Consider the following 17,974-nt stretch of genomic DNA (forward strand, 5'->3'; position numbering starts at 1 on the left):
TATCTAGTCATCCATTTCATTGTCACTTCCAAAAATGCTGCCAGAAAGAGCAGCAAAACAGCGCGTTCTACATTTTTATCCGTTTCCATCTTTTGCCTTTTTATTCCCCTTTCCCAAATATTCTGTTAACAGTGGTGTACAGTCCATTCACCAAGAAACCTTTATAGGAATTATTTCAATATTGTATTATCACAAAAATCTGTATAAAGTTTAAATAAAATTTTACCAAAAAGCACAGAATCAAACCATTTACAATCATGTTTGGCACCCAAATCCATCCCAATGATTACTTGCTAGATGATATTGCTTACCGGTCTGGTTTCACCATTTTCCACCTCTCCACTGTTAAGCACATCTGCAGAACCATTTGGACCAATAGAAGAGGAACTGTGGGGCTGTTTTACAAACAAACAGTTTTTATAACATTTCTGTGGTTACCAAATATAAGCACCACCTGCAGCTAGTGCACTCTCCTCTTACTTCTGGGCCTGACTCATTAGATGAAGGTCTCTTCCTTCTGTCAACTATAAGGTTCACACATGATGTGAGTTTGGCACAGTCTCAACCTACTTTCCATGTGGTGTGGATTCACAGCACAAAACTGCCCAGAATGCAGCACAAACCATCAGTCAGTTGAAAGTCTCATTTCGAGGGTCATAGGATGGCTGCTGTTATAATGTCACAGTAGGGGTTGCTCTGCTGAGGTTGTTGTCAGTGCATATTTTAGGCAGAGTATAGAGAGCTTTGCTCTGCATTTGCCCATGCTTTACCCCCAGTTTTATCTTACTGAAATTGGGTGGCCAGAAGTATTCCTTTCCCCAGTTCCTCATCTTGATGAACATAAAATTTTACCAACAAGACCAATTTAAAAGAAAATCTACTAAATCACTGGTCTGTCTTTTCAGCCCTTGTAACCATTAAATATTAACACATCAGTTCCAAGTCTAAATTAATCAAAATTGTTCAGTTCACAATTTGTACCATCACTTTGGGCTACAGACCATGAACATTACTGGCAGATTTGAATGATGTTGGTCCAGGCTGAAGACCAACTTGTGATCATTCCAGGTAGATGCAGAGGCAAAGAGTTGTGACAGCAAACATGTGTTTAACTCTACAAAAGTACAAAACCGAAAGTTAAATAATCCGTTGGCTCTCAGCCCTGGGATCCTCTGAGTACTGAAGTTTTACAAAAGCTGTCACACTTATCCAGTTACCCTTTCAGTTAAAGCTCCTGTGGTGACAGCTCACTGCAGTCTCATTGGCAAGACATTAGCCAAATCCTGGCTGGGTACTCTTGCCTGAATCCAATAGGGATACTACAGAAAGGCAGGACACTGAAGGTTCTTGCCATTACTCACTTACTGTTTGTATTTTATAACTGAACACCTGATAGTGCTTTTATGCTATGACTATCCAATGTGAATTGGACCCAGAGGAAAAAGAATCTAGAATCTTGCTAGGACCATATTAGCTGCAGGTCACTATTGATGTCCTAACCATGAACCTTCAAATATGAAATAAGATTCATAGCTTTGCAGCCCAGAGAGGCAGTAAACCATCAAGGGGAAATCCAGTATCAATTTAAAACGGTTGGGGGTTTAGTCTGGCACATTTCACTGCAATTGCTCCTATGTTGAAAATACTGCACCATGTGTAAATTACCTAAAGAGAGCAATCTTCCACTCACAGCTATTGCATTAAATATTGAACCAAATGTTTGAAACAATCTAAAAATATCAACAGTTGAGAACACTGTTGATATTTTTACCTCTCCAGATCAACATCATCCAAAAACCTGACATTACAGATAAGTACAACTGAAAACAGCACACCCAATAAATTAATCATTGACCAGTCCACAGCATTCATGTAATATGAGGGGTGATTCTGAGATCTAGTGCTCCCGCAATTGCAAAGATATGTTCCCAGCTAGCATTACTCCCCACTGAGCACCTCATTGTGAAATTGTTCTTGCAGAGCTTAATTTAGCTTAATTGCTAGTACATCTAAGTGAATAACCTATCATCCTTCCTTAATTGTTCTGTTCCACATAATGTGGGACTGTCTTACAGCATTACCTCACTGAGAGATGAGAGGAACCTACTGCCTGAGATCCAAGAAGAATTAGAGTAAGACTTGTATTTATAATATTGTCTTATCAATGTCAAAACATCTCAATGTGCTTCACATAATTAATTATTTTTTGGAGTGCATGACTGTTATGCATGTAGGTGTGATTAACCATTCTGTATAAGCAATGTCCCAAACACCAGTGATCAGTTATTCTGGGTTTTTTTTGGTGGTTTTGGTTGAAGGAGGAATGTTGCCCAGGATATTGAGAATTCCATGCTCTTCTTTGAATTGGATCTTTAATGTCGACCTGAGCAACTGGAAAGGGAGACGGGACTCAGTTTAACGCTTCATCTGAAGGACAGCACCCCCGACAATACAGCACTCCCTAGACACTACACTGGAATATCAGCCGAAATTATGGATGCAAATCCAGGTAAGGGACACGTGAGCCAAACTGACACAAATCCATGGTGGGAGTTGGGCACATGTGTCATGTAACATTTGGGTCTAGTGCTTGATGTAAGTCAGCAAAATATTCCAAGTGTTGCGCTGAAGATATCTTGCAGTGAAGCTTTCCTGAAGCCCAGTTAGAACTAGAAAGCAGCTACTGATCGAAAGCATTGTTCCCACAGGACACCAACAGCTTCTGAACCTCTAACGTCACTATACAGAGCAATGAGCAATGTTGCAGTCTCACTTGGATCAGGGTTGACTCCATGCTACCAGCAGGAAGCCACACTCACAGGGAATGCAGGTCAGAGGATGCAGGCTACAGTGTTGTAGCCCTATCTCCAACTCACACTCCATGAAGATGACAGAAATTTACAATTTGAAATCATTGCTTTAATATGGGATTCATTAACATTCACATTTATATTTTTCCATCAATAACTCAGGTTGGGGATTTATGTTCACATAGTCAAAGCAGCATTTTAAAAATTTTTTGTAGTAGCTTCACTAATTTATCACATTTAATGCTTGCTTTGTATACTGCAATTGGTCACTTGGATTACAACAAACTGCAGGACAATCCTCTTGCAAATTGTCTCAAAGGGTCAATTTTTCCTTTCAACACTGTAATAACAGAGTATTAATACTTGGGATTTGCTGCCTGATACATACTAAAAAAAATCCTACTGCATTCTATCCATTTGTGGTCCACATACATGTTGTAAGGAATAAAGCATCCCAGAGAATAGTAAGTCAAGAGATCAATAAATTCACAAGCAGTCTCACTATAAAACTATCTGTGTCAGCATTCTATTTGCAAAGTACTGCAAGCTCCTCCACTAACAGGTCAGCTAGGAATACCTCTCCTTAATGCTGAGTCTGATCCAAGATCGCTCTCCCTCCCCCATCCAAAGCAGTCTGATCTGTGAGTACCTCCCCTTAAAGGGTCTGATCCACTAGCCCCTTCTCTTAATGGGTTTATTATTCATGATGCCTCTATTAATTAGTCTGATCCGAGCTTTTCCTTTACTGATTAATGTCTGATCCACGAACCCCTCCCCTAATAAGTCTAATACACTTGTCCTGTCCCTTAATAGTTTCATGCACTTTGCCTCCCTCTAATGAATCTGCTCCATGAGACTTTCCTTAACTAAGAAGCTCATCCACAAGTGTATACATGCCAACCTAAAAAACTCAGAAAAGCTGACACAGCCCAAAAAAGCCGACAATTCAAAAAACATATAACCAAAAAACAGCCCTGAATAAAGGTCACTGCATCTATACAACTAAATAAGGTCAATTCCTTTTTATTACTTTTGATTCCAGGATTTTTATTCGACAAGAGTTCCGACTTCCAGAATGCAGTGGTGGCTATTGGAGCCAGTATTACTCCAATACTGGGCAAGAGATCTCATAGCTCAGCGATTCCACTCAGCTTCTGGGCGTCAGTCCAGTGCTTCAGTTACCAGACTCGGGAGGAGTGGGTCAGTGGTTGGAGAAGACGATGAAGAGGAGTTCACATTTGCCCACCCCCACCGCCCCTCCTCTCTCACAACCAGTACCAGCCATACAGCCAGCAAGTCAGCAGGCCCAAACTGCTGCCAAGTTGCAGTAACCTGCGGCCAGGCACTCATAGGCTTGATTACCCAGAAGCCACAAGCATCGAGGGTCCACACAAGAGGAAGAGCAGCCTTTCACCAGCTCAGCCCAAGCTTCCAGGGGAGCACCTTGGAGGAGTGGTCAAGTTAAGAAATCTTCTTTAAAGAAATGCACTATGTGTTGATCACCCGATAATGGAAGGCATTTATTACTTTTGCCATTAAATTGATCGCCTTTATCACATTTGGGATTTTGGTCTGCAGAGTGGCCTCATAGCAACTTCTGCATCTGCATGGTCAGAATGTAACTGATATGAAGTTGTCGGAATGGTTTGAATGTTCTTCAATACAGGATGAAGGGAGTGGTGAAGAATGTGACAAGGACGGTTATGCAGAGGGGCACTTTGCAAGTTTGCAGGCCAGCGTGTGAGAAGCTGAGTGGAATCGCTGAGCTATGAGATCTCTTGCTGTTAGGTGCTGATGTGCCCCTCCTTCCTCTGCTGCTTCCGCTCCTTCCACCAGGTTTTCCTCGTCTGCTGACAACTGACGGAGCTTTTCCTCCTCTATCCAGAAGAAAGAAGCAAAACTGGTTCCCATCATAAGAGACTCCTAACTAAAGGGTTTTACGGCAACAAAAGTGTATAAATCGCGATATGGAAGCTGGAAACACTCCTGGCAATTCAGACAGCAAAAGATGCTGTGATCCAATAAGCTGCAGGTGAGAGCCCCATTTTATACTGCTTCAGGAGCTCTCACATCAATTCCACTAGATTTTCCTGGTAGGTCCGAGAGTGGGGACTGGAGAGGAATATCCCAATTTTTTCCCCCTAAATTGGCCTATGGTTTTTTTCCTGTATTTTTTGCTTCTTCCAGGAGATTATGTGGCTGCTGGTGGGTGAGGGGTGTTGGGGATCATTATGCTCGTTTGCACTATGACCAAGACTCGATGGATCAGCTCTTCTTTTCCTGTCTGATATTTTTGTATGTTTGTATGCAACATGGCAGACATAGTGGAATCTGTGATTTATTTTTATTAAAAAACTAGGTGAGAGGTTTTTTTCCCCTTTACGTTATGTAAAGCTACAGCCCATTGACTTCTGATGAAGTGTTCACATCTGAAACATTAACCTATCTGTTCCCTCCACAGGTGCTGATGGACCAGTTAAGTGCTTGCAGCATTTTCTGTTTTTGTTTCAGATTTCCAGCATCTGCAGTTTTTTTTGCTTTTTGTATAGCCAATTGAGTTGCTCACCTCTGGACTGAGAAGTCCAGTGCTTGTAAATGTTGATGTCCTCCTCATCTCAGCTGAAAACAGATTGCTTGCTACAGGCTTCTGGTCAGTAGATTTGAGTGCAGCAACTAAGGTCACTTCATAAAATTCCTGAATATCTATAAAAAGAAAAAAGGAAAATATAAATCATAAAGATCATTTTTAAAAATCTTAAAGTCCAATGATCCCACTTGAAGCTATTTGCTAACCCCCTTCCCACTCCAAAACAAAACATACCTGGATAGATTTTCCTCAGTGATGAATTTAGTGCTGAACTCGCACTAAAACTGTATTCTACCAGTCAGTGTAACACCTCCCAGTACCAACTCAACTTTCCTCAGTGCACACTCATTATGTATTCATGGTGGACTCCCAGTGCTATTAGCATCCCCTATGGGCAGTCTGCCTTGGGGTGGGGAAGAAGGGAAATCCAGTGCTGCAGCAGCTAAAAAGGTCACTTTGTACTCTGTAACAATCTGACTCACTGTAGTCTGGATCTGCAGATGGGGAGGTATGGGTGCCAGCAGTCCAGGACCAGAGGCTGCCTATGCTGCCTGTAGAACCAGACATTTCTGCAGCGGTCCTCCTCATCTTGCTCTACAATCTCCTCAGAGTAGAGGAATAGAGGGAGGCCTAGAGGCCAAAGCCCAGTTCACATGATGAAGTTTAAAATAACTTTAGAAACTTAAAAAAATCCTAAATTGATATTAAAAGTATTTTAAATATATTTAAATTAATTTAACATACACTTTAAAAATCCTTACCCCCAGCTTGCTCCGAATCCCATTGGGCCTTCAGGTCTACAATACCTCTGGCTAGGCCTCAATGCCTCTGCCTATAAGGTGTTATTTTCCGTTGCTAACCACTGGGTTGCAGGGGAGGGAACCCCCCACCCACCCCCACTGTCATTTGTGTGTTGTGGCAAGGTCATGGCGGCTAGGTAAAAATGGCCCCAACTTGGGGGAGGGGGAAGGAAAATCTTTGAGGCACTTGTTTGGGGTGGAGATTCGGCGGCAGGCCTCCTTGTGCAATTTTCCTCCTGCTAACACTCTGGGCCCCTGAAAATTAGCAAATTCCCAAAGGAAAACCTAAGCTACTCTTTCCACATTAGATTTTGGGACTCTGAGCGAATACATCCCTGATCTTTCATAACAGTCTATTTAGAAGTTCAACAGAATTACTTGGATCTTAGCAATGTTAATAATTCTAACCTCCTTTTCTAAGTCATCCTTCTCCCCAATGTCTAATATGTACTACATTTAATATAAGGTGGAAAACACCAGAAAAGAACAGACTTCAGTTCTGGGTTAGAGTCTCACCTCAGTACTGATTTTTAAGTAAAATTGTATTGCTTTGCCCCCCCTCCCCCCACCCCCACTTTTTAATCGGTCTCTGTCCTGAGGAGCAAGTCCTGGATGGTTGGGCTGATGCACGGATTATTCTCATCTGCACATCTGACAGCTACTTTGTATTCAGCTATCAATCCACCAAATGTATCCTGTCTGATTGAATTCTGTTCAATGCTACCTAAAAGTAGGTTGGTTTTCTTCAAACTTCTATTACTGTGTAGTCAGCCTGTCACCTGATATTCCATTTGACGTGGTCTTTATTGTACATTACCCAATTTAAGAATGTTGGCATTTCAGGCCTGCTTCGCACTTTATCCCTCAGTCCCAAAGCACATTAGTGGATGCCGCTCAATGTCTCTCATGTTCTAAAGCAGGACTCCCTTACTTTGTTTTGTAGATTAGGACTGGTGACTTTTAAAAGAAGATGGCACTTTCCACTTTCTGGATGGAATTTCCGGCAGGTCTCCAGAGACTATTAAAGCATGAATGCATCTCTTAAATGGAGGTTGCATTCACTGCTGCCAGATTGGCCTGTGATACTGCTGGAGAATCTTATCAACGAGTCCCAAGGCTGCCCCCAGGTCTTCCGATGCCTCCCTAGAGGTCTTAGTGGAAGAGGGGAGGACAAGGAGGGATGTTATGTTTCCCAGAAGTGGGAAGAAGATTGGCAAGACCTACATATCCCAGATCAGGAGAGAGGTAGTAGAGATGGTCAGTTCTAGGAGCATCACCCCCAGGACCTGAATTCAATATAGGAAACACTTTAATAACCTGACAAGAGCAGCAAGGGTGAGTACAGCATTTCTCCATCTCTATCAATAACACCTGGCAACAGCCCTCCCCCCGTCCCCAAAAATCTGAACATATCCCTCCGCACCCCCCCCACCGCTGCATCACATCCATCACCACCAATCACAAGGGCACACTTTACCACCTCTCATTCTCATGCCAAACACACATTCACTTCGTGCTTGTTGCCATCACAATATTCTGATAGCAATTTCAGCACCAGGAACTGCTCTCATAACTTGTTCTTCAATTCACATTCCAGCCACTTGCTTTCCATTCATTGCATCCATATCCTGTTTGCATCTTGCTTCTTCTCCCTCTCAGCATATGCAATACGTGCAGAAGCCCTACATGTGCACACTTTCCTTAGAAGAGGGTCAGGGTAGGGTTAAATTGTTAAAAATGTGAAACCCGACCCCAACCCGCCGCCAATGCATTTACTTCCGATTTAACCGCAGTGGTAATGGGGCGTCAGAGTAACCCGCTCTGGAGGGGCAGGGCAGTCATCACAATATTTAATTTCAAATTAACGCCTCATGAACGGGCTTCCTGGGGTTTGGGAAACTTGGCAATAAAATGGTGGCGAGATTGAACGGCACTTCATGTTAAAGGTCAGGAGTCCCAATATGGATAAAGGCTCAGTGCTCACAGCTGCTTTCTCAATTCCCTCTGGGAAATGGTTTGGTGAGAGTACTTGTTGTGAGAGACTTATTTGTACAGTTTGGACAGGTTCACACAGAGAACATCAGGATGGGTGGTGTCATGGCTGCTTTTTATTGGACTTCAGATGAGGAAGACAATCAGCATCCACAGCAGCAAGGGAGTGTAGTTGAGGTAGCTGCAAGTGGACAACAGAGAGGGGAACGACAGAGGGATCGAGTTCACAGGGTGTACAGACAGAGGCTCAGCTTCTCAGAAGAGCAGTGCTTCCAAACGCTGAGATTGTCATGTCAGGTGGTCACAGATATGTGCAGCCTCCGAGAAGATGAGTGCTACTGAGATTCACTACTGCCCTCAATTCTTTTGCCTCTGGTTCCTTCCAGGGTGCTACTGGGGACATATCGAGGGTCTCCCAGTCGGCTGCACATAAAAGACTGATGGACTGTTTGCCAGGGCTGAGAGGTAAGTAAACTTTCCTTGTGATGACAATAGCCAGAATGAGCGGGCACTCGGATTTGCATCTCTAGTGCATGGTGCCATCGATTGCACACGTGGTAATCCGAGGACCACAAGATCAACCAGGAGCATTCATCAACCGCAAGGGATTTCATTCCATCAGTGTGCAACCACAAGAAAAGGTTCATGCAGGTTTGCGCCAGATTCCCTGGGAGCCACCATGATGCATTCATACAACGGCAGTCCAACATCCCTGACCTGTTCGTACCTGGAACCAGCCTTAAAGGGTAGCTACTAGGTGACAAAGGATACCCCCCTTCAAACCTGGCTGATGGCACCTCTGAGGAACCCCAATGAATCCCAGGAACGCTACAACGCAAACCATATGACAACCAGATGTGTCATCGAGCAAGCCATCAGCAAGCCCAAGATGCGCTTCAGGTGCCCGGACAGGTTTGGAGACGGCCTTCAGTACTCACCAGCAACGGTCTTCAGGATAATCGTGGTGTGCTGCATTCTACACAACATAGTAGAGCAGCGAGGACTAGAGATGGAGGAGGAATAAGCCACTCATCACTCTTCATCTGATGAGGATTCCAATGGAGAGGAGGAGGAAGATGGGGCACCCAACACCAGACCAGCCATTCACACTGCTGCCGGGATTCCTTAACAAGAGCAGCAGGTTTCTTCTTGCCATTGCTTGGGAAGAGTACCTCCTTCCTGGTCCTTACTGCACCCAGCAGTACATCACGTGACGCCTCAATGAAGCGGGGCGCAGCCGTTGACCGTCCTGACTCCATGGGGGGAATTTTAACTCCCAAGAACGGGTGGGTTGGAGGCGAGTGGGAAGTTAAAATAAATTAATTTTCTAGTGTGACCAAAACCTGGCGCCAATGCGCCCAGTTCTGGGTTTAACGGAGGCGCGGAACTGGGCGCATTGGCGCCAGGTTTTGGTCACACTAGAAAATTAATGTCATTATGAGACATTAATTAGGTCTTTTTAAATTGATTTTAACAGACCATCAAATTTAACACTTCCAGCGCAGGTTTTGGTCACACTAGAAAATTAATGTCATTATGAGACATTAATTAGGTCTTTTTAAATTGATTTTAACAGACCATCAAATTTAACACTTCCAGCGCAGGTTTCCCAGGGCTCTTGAATCACACCAGTGAAACTGAGTCAAGAAGGACCAGATCCATGAGATAAGTGCCTTAATTGCATTGCTTGTGGGCCAAGAGGAGCAGGAGTGTTTCCTCCAGGCTCAACAAGCTTACCTGCTGCCATCGGCCGACGCCCCCCACCCCTCACCCCGCAGTACCCAACCATCTCCCCGATGGCCGACACCCCCAGTGTCCAACAAACCCCCTCCCCCGACGTCCAACCCCACCCCAAGATGTCCGCGCCCAACCGCTAACTAAATTTAGAACATTTACCCATCTTCCAGCCCTCCAACATCGCCTAGTAGCGATCTCCCTCCTGGCATCCGCTCCCTGGCTGCTTTCCCGCCCAACAGACAGACAGCCAGCCAGCCGGTCAATCTGACTAGCTGTTGCGCGGTAAACCTATTTCCTATCCGGAAACCCTTCCCCTCACCCCGTTCACTTCACGGCCCCGAATAAATATTGTGGTCCATGTTTGAATTTTTGACTCCCTCTTGAAGTGCTCCCAACTCCTCCAGTTCCATCTTTGCATAAGCCCTTTAAATAATTGAGGTGAAATCGCGTCTTGCGGATGCGCATCACGCCTATGTTGGGGACGCGAAACCCGGAAGGAAAATGATAATGAGGTATCCCTGTCGAAATCAGACATTCCCATGCATCTCACGATCTTGTACATTTCGCCTCCTGTATCGCCCTGCTCAGATCCCACCTCTGTGTTATTTTGGGCCCATTAACTGTCACCCTCTCTTTCTGCAGGACAAAACAACGCACAACACAAAGGAGAGGAGTAAAACCAAGGAATGACCACCCAGCATCCTGACCCTCACTCAGATGGAGCAGGAAGCAATGGAGATCAGTGGCCCTTCGAAAGCGATGGAGAAGGCAAGGCTGGCAGCTTAACTGAGCAAGGTCTCTGCCTATTACTTGTACCCTTTCATGCAACTCAAAACAAAAATTACACATTCAGCTAGCTTGACAACATCAAGCTGCATTGTGAAGCCGGTCATCTGCTACCGTCCAGACTGTCAGTGACATGCTAACTCTTGTTGTCCCTTTTCTCTTTCCTCTAGGTCCTTCTCAGCAGCAAAACCCTGAAGAAGACACCTTAGAGGCGGACAATCCTCCTGATGATGCACGATCATGCGCTCCATCTCTCCCAAACACCAGCACAGAGATTGGCAGCCCAGATGGATTAGACAGTGATATAGAGGGGTCTGCACTTGGTAAAGCACCCAGTACAAGTCAGCAGGAGCTGGTAGTGGCGGTAAGAAGAGCTCAGGAGTCAGCTCACTGGAGAGCAAGCTCATCTCCCAGCTCTGCTGAGCACGACAGAGATGCTAACTTAAAGGGTTCGGTCTTCAAATGAAAACTGCTTGTGTCACACAGGTAAATAAAACAAAAGTAACTCACTCTATCGCAATGTCAAATAATAATCACAGCCCCGCTCATTGCAGCGGACTGCAATCTATGTCACAACTTTTCTCATTTGCTTCCATTGCTCTGGCCTTGGCAGTACTGGAACATGTACTCCGTCAGCAGATGTTAATATAAGCTGGAGCAGTGAGTGCCTCTAATTTCTGATTTTACAAGAGTGAAATACATGTCCAGTTTTCTGATGCTTATCTAATCACTGTAGCACTTAACTCACTGTCACATTAACTCAACAGAAGAATTTTATCCTTATGGAAAAGTGCCTACTTTGAAAAGACTGCTTGACATTCTGATGGGTGCCAGTGGAAGTCACACATGGTTTCACTAACAGTCGGCATGATAGTCTGATACAACTTTATGCTCCCAAATTCACAAGTAATCATTAATTCAAAATAAAATCAAAGTATATCCTTCCTGCTTAGTAGAAATAAAAAGTGCACTCTCTCATTTCCATTCAGCAAAAACTGATCTAATGGTGTTTCCCTAGTTCCTCCAGTAGCATGAAAATGAATGCCAAGGCAGAGTACACCCCACGGGAGGTTTCAGTGAACAAATCAATTAGAATATTCTCATTATTTTCTGAAATTCGAGGTGGAAATGACTTATAAAATCATAATGCTTTCTAGATAGGTATTAAAAGATGATGATATCAGATGAATAATTTCATAGCAGGCCAAATTACTCTTTTGTGAAGTCATAATTGAAGATCTGCCTGATACAATATTGCTTTACTCATGTTTTCCTGCTATGTATTCCAAAAAGGAACAATGTCAAACAAATGTATGTGAAGGTGACAGGTCACAACAATGCTTATTCCAGAAGAGACTTGCTTTCTCAGACGTAATGCTGGCTGGTAATTTCAGTCAATAAATCTCATGATGGTTTACTCAGAAATAAAACAAATAAACTTGTAGCTGCAACATGTACACAGGTAGTGAAAAATAAACATTGTACAGTACTGAAATAATAAGACAAGTGATTGGGGGAAGTGATGGGAAGGGAGTTACCAAGGGGCAGTTGTTAGCTCTTTTCCCCAACATGCTATGTCACACATTGTATCCGACTCGAATGGAAAGAAGAATGAGAGAGAGAAAAGCCAAATGAAGAGTTAGGGAGAGAAACAGAAGAGAAGAGATAAAAGAAAACGAACTTGCATTTAAAAAGCACCTTTCATACCTTAGGACATACCAAATTGCTTCACAATGAATGAAGTACCTTTAAATTGTAGTCCCTATTGTAATGTAGATGGAGTGAAATACCACAATATGGAGACAACAAAGACAGGTAAGGGGAAAGCCATATTCTCTGACTTATCATTTGCAACACCACAGGAGATCTACCAATATATATATATTGCGGCCCCATCGTTGCTGCTGAGCTGACGGACAGAAATTTAGTAACAGTAGTAATTACATATATATTTTCTACAGTTGCTTTCCTTACTATTTCAGTACTATACAATGTTTAGCTATCACTACACGTGTACATGGAGCAACTATCTGAGCAAACCATCATTATTTTCTTTAGACCCTTATTTTGGACAGCATAAATTTCAGTTACTTAGAAAAAATATGGCGGATGAAAGATTTTCAAAGAACATTTTTAGCAATTTGTGGGGGCAAGGTAACATACCACCACCTAGTTATCAAAGCCTATAATTACACCAGGACCAGAGCCTATTTACATAAGGCTTTCCATTATAAATGTGGACATTGGAATTTATATAATTGAAAAAATTGATACAAAAATGTGACAAAAAGCATGACAACGGGCAATAAGGTTTTGTAGACAGGTAGTGCACGCAGATGTAAGATTTTTAATAAGTTCTAGATAGAAATCGCACATGGGCTTCTGATGAATTTAAGATTATTCTAACATCAGGTTCAGATTACAAACCTTCGTCCTCATAGGTGGACTACTTTCTTGTAATTCCTAAGAGCTATCCAAGGTAAAGGATGATGTTGTTAGACAGGAGCAGGTGTAGCTTGAATTTGGAGTGTTCAGACCTCCACAGCAACATTTTTAAGCTGTTTCCAATCTGACAGAAGAAATTATATATTTTACTCCTTGCTTAGCAGATCCCCAATTCCCCATCCCCACAAATTAATTAACAATGGCAAATTACAGATTGGCATTCAGGCACAAAATGTCTGCTGATCCCTACTAAATCAATGGAAGTGCTTATTGACAAACTATTATATTCAGCTCATGACTTAGAACTAGTGGCTCAATATTTGAAAATAAACTTGTGGAATTCATCTACACTAGTTACTTAAAGCCAGTATTCCAGTGTCCTTATGACCATTATTCTCCTTCCCTGTTTTCCTGTGTACACACAAGGTTAAACACAGCAAGTACCACACATGAACAATAAAATCATCTCCATAAGTTTTTGCGTGTGTTAATTTTTGAGTCTACAGGAAAACTATTGACGCAAGGTTAAATATTTATATTACTGACGGTTTCTCTCTATCCTGCTGCTATTGGCTCTATTTCTCATTTCCCTTCTCAATCTGTATTGCTCCTTGCTTTTGTTCTCTCTTCCCCTCCCCCTCATACGTTTTTGTTTATCACCTGCTTTCTTCCTCTCGCCTTCATCTTTCTTTGCTTCCTCCCCATCTCTCCAATAGATGCCAGTCAGTCTGAACTGCATCCAAAATTGCACACTCAGGACCTTAATGCTTAGTTTATTAAATGTGCCCACTGCAATGTACTTGTTCAGTACATTTTCTCTTGCTAACTGCTGACATTTTGCATAGTGTAGTGAGTGATCCAGTGAATTGCATCGGAGGTGAGAATGTTTAAAAGTTTCTATTTTCACACTGACCAAAAATTTAACTTTGGTCAGTCTATCTAGTTCAGCAGTGACCACATAGAGTTACACAAGCATCACAAAACTCTGGCACCAGCCTCCTGGTTAGAAATAAAAACAATACTTTAGCTGTATTTTCAAAACCCAGCTTATTTATTTCCATGAGAGATGTACAATGTACAATGAGTTCATTTATTACACCAGAGTACAACTCATATGAAATTGGTGCTCTGTCATCTGGCACCACCATGTGGTCAAAAGATCTGACAGTACCAAACAGCACCTTTTGAAAAAGTGACTGAGAAGCACTGGGCCCAAGTGCTCAAGTACAAAGTAGATATTCAGGGAAACACAATATAAAACAACACCAAATACTGGCTCTGTGAAGTACACTAATCACACGGTTGACCTGTTGAGAGCACTTACTGTTCAAGTAGAACAGTTTTTCTACAGTCTTCTTAGATTAAAAGATATGACAGTAGATAATCAATGGCAAACATTTAAAGAAATATTTCAAAGTTCTCAACGAATATACATTCCATTGAGAAATAAAAACTCCATGGGAAAAGTGATTCATCCATGACTAACTAAAGAAGTTAAGGATAGTATTAGATTAAAAGAGGCCTAAAATGTTGCCAAGAAGATTAGTAAGCCTGAGGATTGGGAGAGTTTTAGGAACCAGTAAAGGATGACCAAAAAAATGATAAAAAGGGAGAAAGTAGAATATGAAAGTAAACTAGAAAAAATATAAAATCGGGCTGTACGAGCTTCTACAAGTATGTAAAAAGGAAGAGAGTAGCAAAAGTAAACATTGGTCTCTTAGAGGCTGAGACAGGAGAAATTATAATAGGGAATCAGGGAATGGCAGAGACCATAAACAAATATTTTGTATCTGTCTTCACAGTAAAAGACACAAAAAGCATAACAGAAATAGTGGGGAACCAAGGGGCTAATAAGAGTGAGGAACTTAAAGTAATTAATATCAGTAGAGAAAAAGTACTGCAGAAACTAATGGGACTAAAAGCCGATAAATCCCCTGGACCTGATGGCCTATATCCTATTGTTCTAAAAGAGGTGGTTGCAGAGATAGTGGATGCATTGGTTATGATCTTCCAAAATTCCCTAGTTTCTAGAATGGTCCCAGCAGATTGGATTCAAGAAAGGAGGGAGAGAGAAAACAGCGAACTACATGCCAGTTAGCCTGACGTGAGTCGCCGGAAAATGCTGGAATCCATTATTAAGGATGTAGTAACGGGGCACTTAGAAAATCATACTATGGTTAGGCAGAGTCAACATGGTTTTATGAAAGGGAAATCTTGTTTGACAAATTTATTAGAGTTTTTTGAGGATGTAACTAGCAGGGTATATAAAGGGGAACTTGTGGATGTAGTATATTTGGATTTTCAAAAGGCATTCAATAAGGTGCCACATAAAAGCTTGTTACACAAGGTAAGGGCTTATGGGGTTGGGGGTAATATATTAGCATGGATTGCGGATTGGTTAACAAATAGAAAACAGAGTATGGATAAATGGGTCATTTTCAGGAGGAGGGCCACAAGGATCAGTGCTTGGGCCTCAGCTATTTACAATCTATATTAATGACTTAGGTGAAGGGAACGAGTGTAATGTATCCAAGTTTGCTGATGATACAAAGATAGGTGGGAAAGTAAGCTGTGAGGAGGACACAAAGAGTCTGCAAAGGGATATAGACAGGTTAAGTGAGTGGGCAAGAAGGTGGCGGATGGAGTATAATGTGGGGAAATGTGAGGTTATTCACTTTGGTAGGAAGAATAGAAAAGCAGAATATTTTTTAAATGATGAGAAACTATTAAATGTTGTTGTTCAGAGAGATCTGTGTCCCCTCATACAAGGAACACAAAAGTTAGCGTACAGGTACAGCAAGCAATAAGGAAGGCAAATGGAATGTTGGCCTTTGTTGCAAGGGGGTTGGAGTACAAGAGTAAGAAAGTCTCACTACAACTGTACAGGGCTTTGGTGAGAACTTACCTGGAGTACTGAGTACAGTTTTGGTTGCGTTATCGAAGGAAGGATATACTTGCCTTAGAGGCGGTACAACGAAGGTTCACTATATTGATTCCTGGTATGAGAGTGTTGTCCTATGAGGAGAGGTTGAGTAGAATGGGCCTATACTCTCTGGAGTTTAGAAGAACGAGAGATGATCTCATTGAAACGTACAAGATTCTGAGGGGGCTTGACAGGGTAGATGCTGAGAGGTTGTTTCCCATGGCTGGAGAGTCTAGAACCAAGGGGCACAGTCTCAGGATAAGGGGTCGGACATTTACGACCGAGATGAGGAGGAATTTTTTCACTCAGAGGGTTGTGAATCTTTGGAATTCTCTATCCCAGAAGGCTGTGGCTGCTGAGTCGTTCAATACGTTCAAGACTGAGATAGATACATTTTTGGACTCTAGGGGAATCAAGGGATATGGGGATCAGGGAGGAAAGTGGAGTTGAGGTCGAAGATCAGCCATTATCTTATTGAATGGCGGCGCAGGCTCGAGGGACCGTTTGGCCTACTCCTCCTCCTATTTCTTATGTTCTTGAGTGTGTGTCAGTGAGTCAATTATGAATTAGTTTCAAGGGGTTTGATTTTAACTTGATGCGCCTGGCATTAACGGAGGTGGGTGGGGTAACCAGCCTCAAAATGGGGTCAGTAGTCTTACTGCCCCGTTAACTTCGACGTTGCGGCCAGTGCCATTTTGAAAGGGGCCTACCACTGGGTGCCCGAAGCACCTGTCAGTTTCAGCCAATAGTTGCATTTCAATATGCAAATCAGGGTCCTAAGACTCCGAGTGCCATTTTAGGTAGGAAACTGTGGGAGTGTGCGCCATTCATGCTACAATCATTTCTGCGGGCGATGGAGCTGAAGAGCCACGGTACGTTTGATATTATTTTTATGGGGCCAGGAGGAGCAGGAGTGCTCCTTCAGGCCACACAAAAATAATCTGGGCAGCTACTGCCCCGGGTCCACCCCTCAGCAATTGTGACCCAACCCAACCCTCCCTCTGCACTTACCTCGCTCACGACCGAGGTAGCCTTAATTCAGCGAGTTGGGTGCCCTGCAGTTCGCTGGCCCGGTGCCTCAAAAAAGCGGCTGCCTGTTTGCCGTGGGAATGGAGTCCACCAGCTGGTTGCCCCAAAAGCCAAAATCGACTCCAAGGAACAGGAGTTACAATGAATAATGCACATTCCTTTTGGGACCTGGGATCAACTGTTAGAATGAGTATCTTCTCTCTTGTCTGCTACAGGGATTCAACATGAAATCAGCTGTAGCAGTCTCAACCACATCCATAAAAAGGGAGGGTATCAAAATAAAATTGCTGATATCATCACAGAAAATAGTATACTTTCCTCCTTTTATCAGGAAAGAGCTAAATTTTTCCAGATTGCAGATATTTTAAAAATCCCAAATGAAAGTGTGAACAAAAGAAAACTGGACAGTCACGACACACCTGTAGTAATATTCCATTCACATTTCACAAGAAGTTAAGTACGTAGCCACTGAGCAGGTAGAAATTACAAAAATCTTAAATCCAGCTGTGAAGCGCACAAAATCAGCACTTGATGCATCCATAAAAATGTAGAAAATGTTGAATTACCCAGAAAACTCAATGTTCACAAAAAGGCAATCCTAGATCTGAAAGAGATTGTGTTCTTCCAGTTTAAAGAGATTCTGTTTCCCAGGCAGCAGGATACACTGTGCTGGTCAATCATGGACATAGTGATGTACATCTTATAGTTATTTAATACATTCAAATTTACAGTAGGAAATGTTACATGTTTACTATTTAACAAGTAGTAGCATTGGAATCCTTGAGCCTGTATACAAAATGATATCTTGGAACAAGACTCATCAAGCCTGCTGCACCATGTTGCTAGCCATGGTAGCTCTATCTTT

At 42.7% G+C, this 17,974-nt stretch overlaps 1 protein-coding gene across 1 annotated transcript in view; it reads right to left on the bottom strand.

The window, feature by feature from the left end:
- Positions 1 to 293: 293 nt before the first annotated feature.
- Positions 294 to 17,974, bottom strand: part of LOC137332795 (disks large homolog 1-like) — a 54,415-nt gene continuing 36,734 nt past the window's right edge. Inside the window, exons 3-4 of the mRNA XM_067996732.1 lie at positions 5,377 to 5,513; positions 294 to 395 (exon numbers count right to left, since the gene is read on the bottom strand). Coding sequence (XP_067852833.1) covers positions 294 to 395; positions 5,377 to 5,513 — 239 coding nt within the window. The remainder of the gene's footprint in view (positions 396 to 5,376; positions 5,514 to 17,974) is intronic.

The sequence above is a fragment of the Heptranchias perlo genome, chromosome 15 (genome assembly GCF_035084215.1).
Source record: "Heptranchias perlo isolate sHepPer1 chromosome 15, sHepPer1.hap1, whole genome shotgun sequence".
Taxonomy (NCBI): domain Eukaryota; kingdom Metazoa; phylum Chordata; class Chondrichthyes; order Hexanchiformes; family Hexanchidae; genus Heptranchias; species Heptranchias perlo.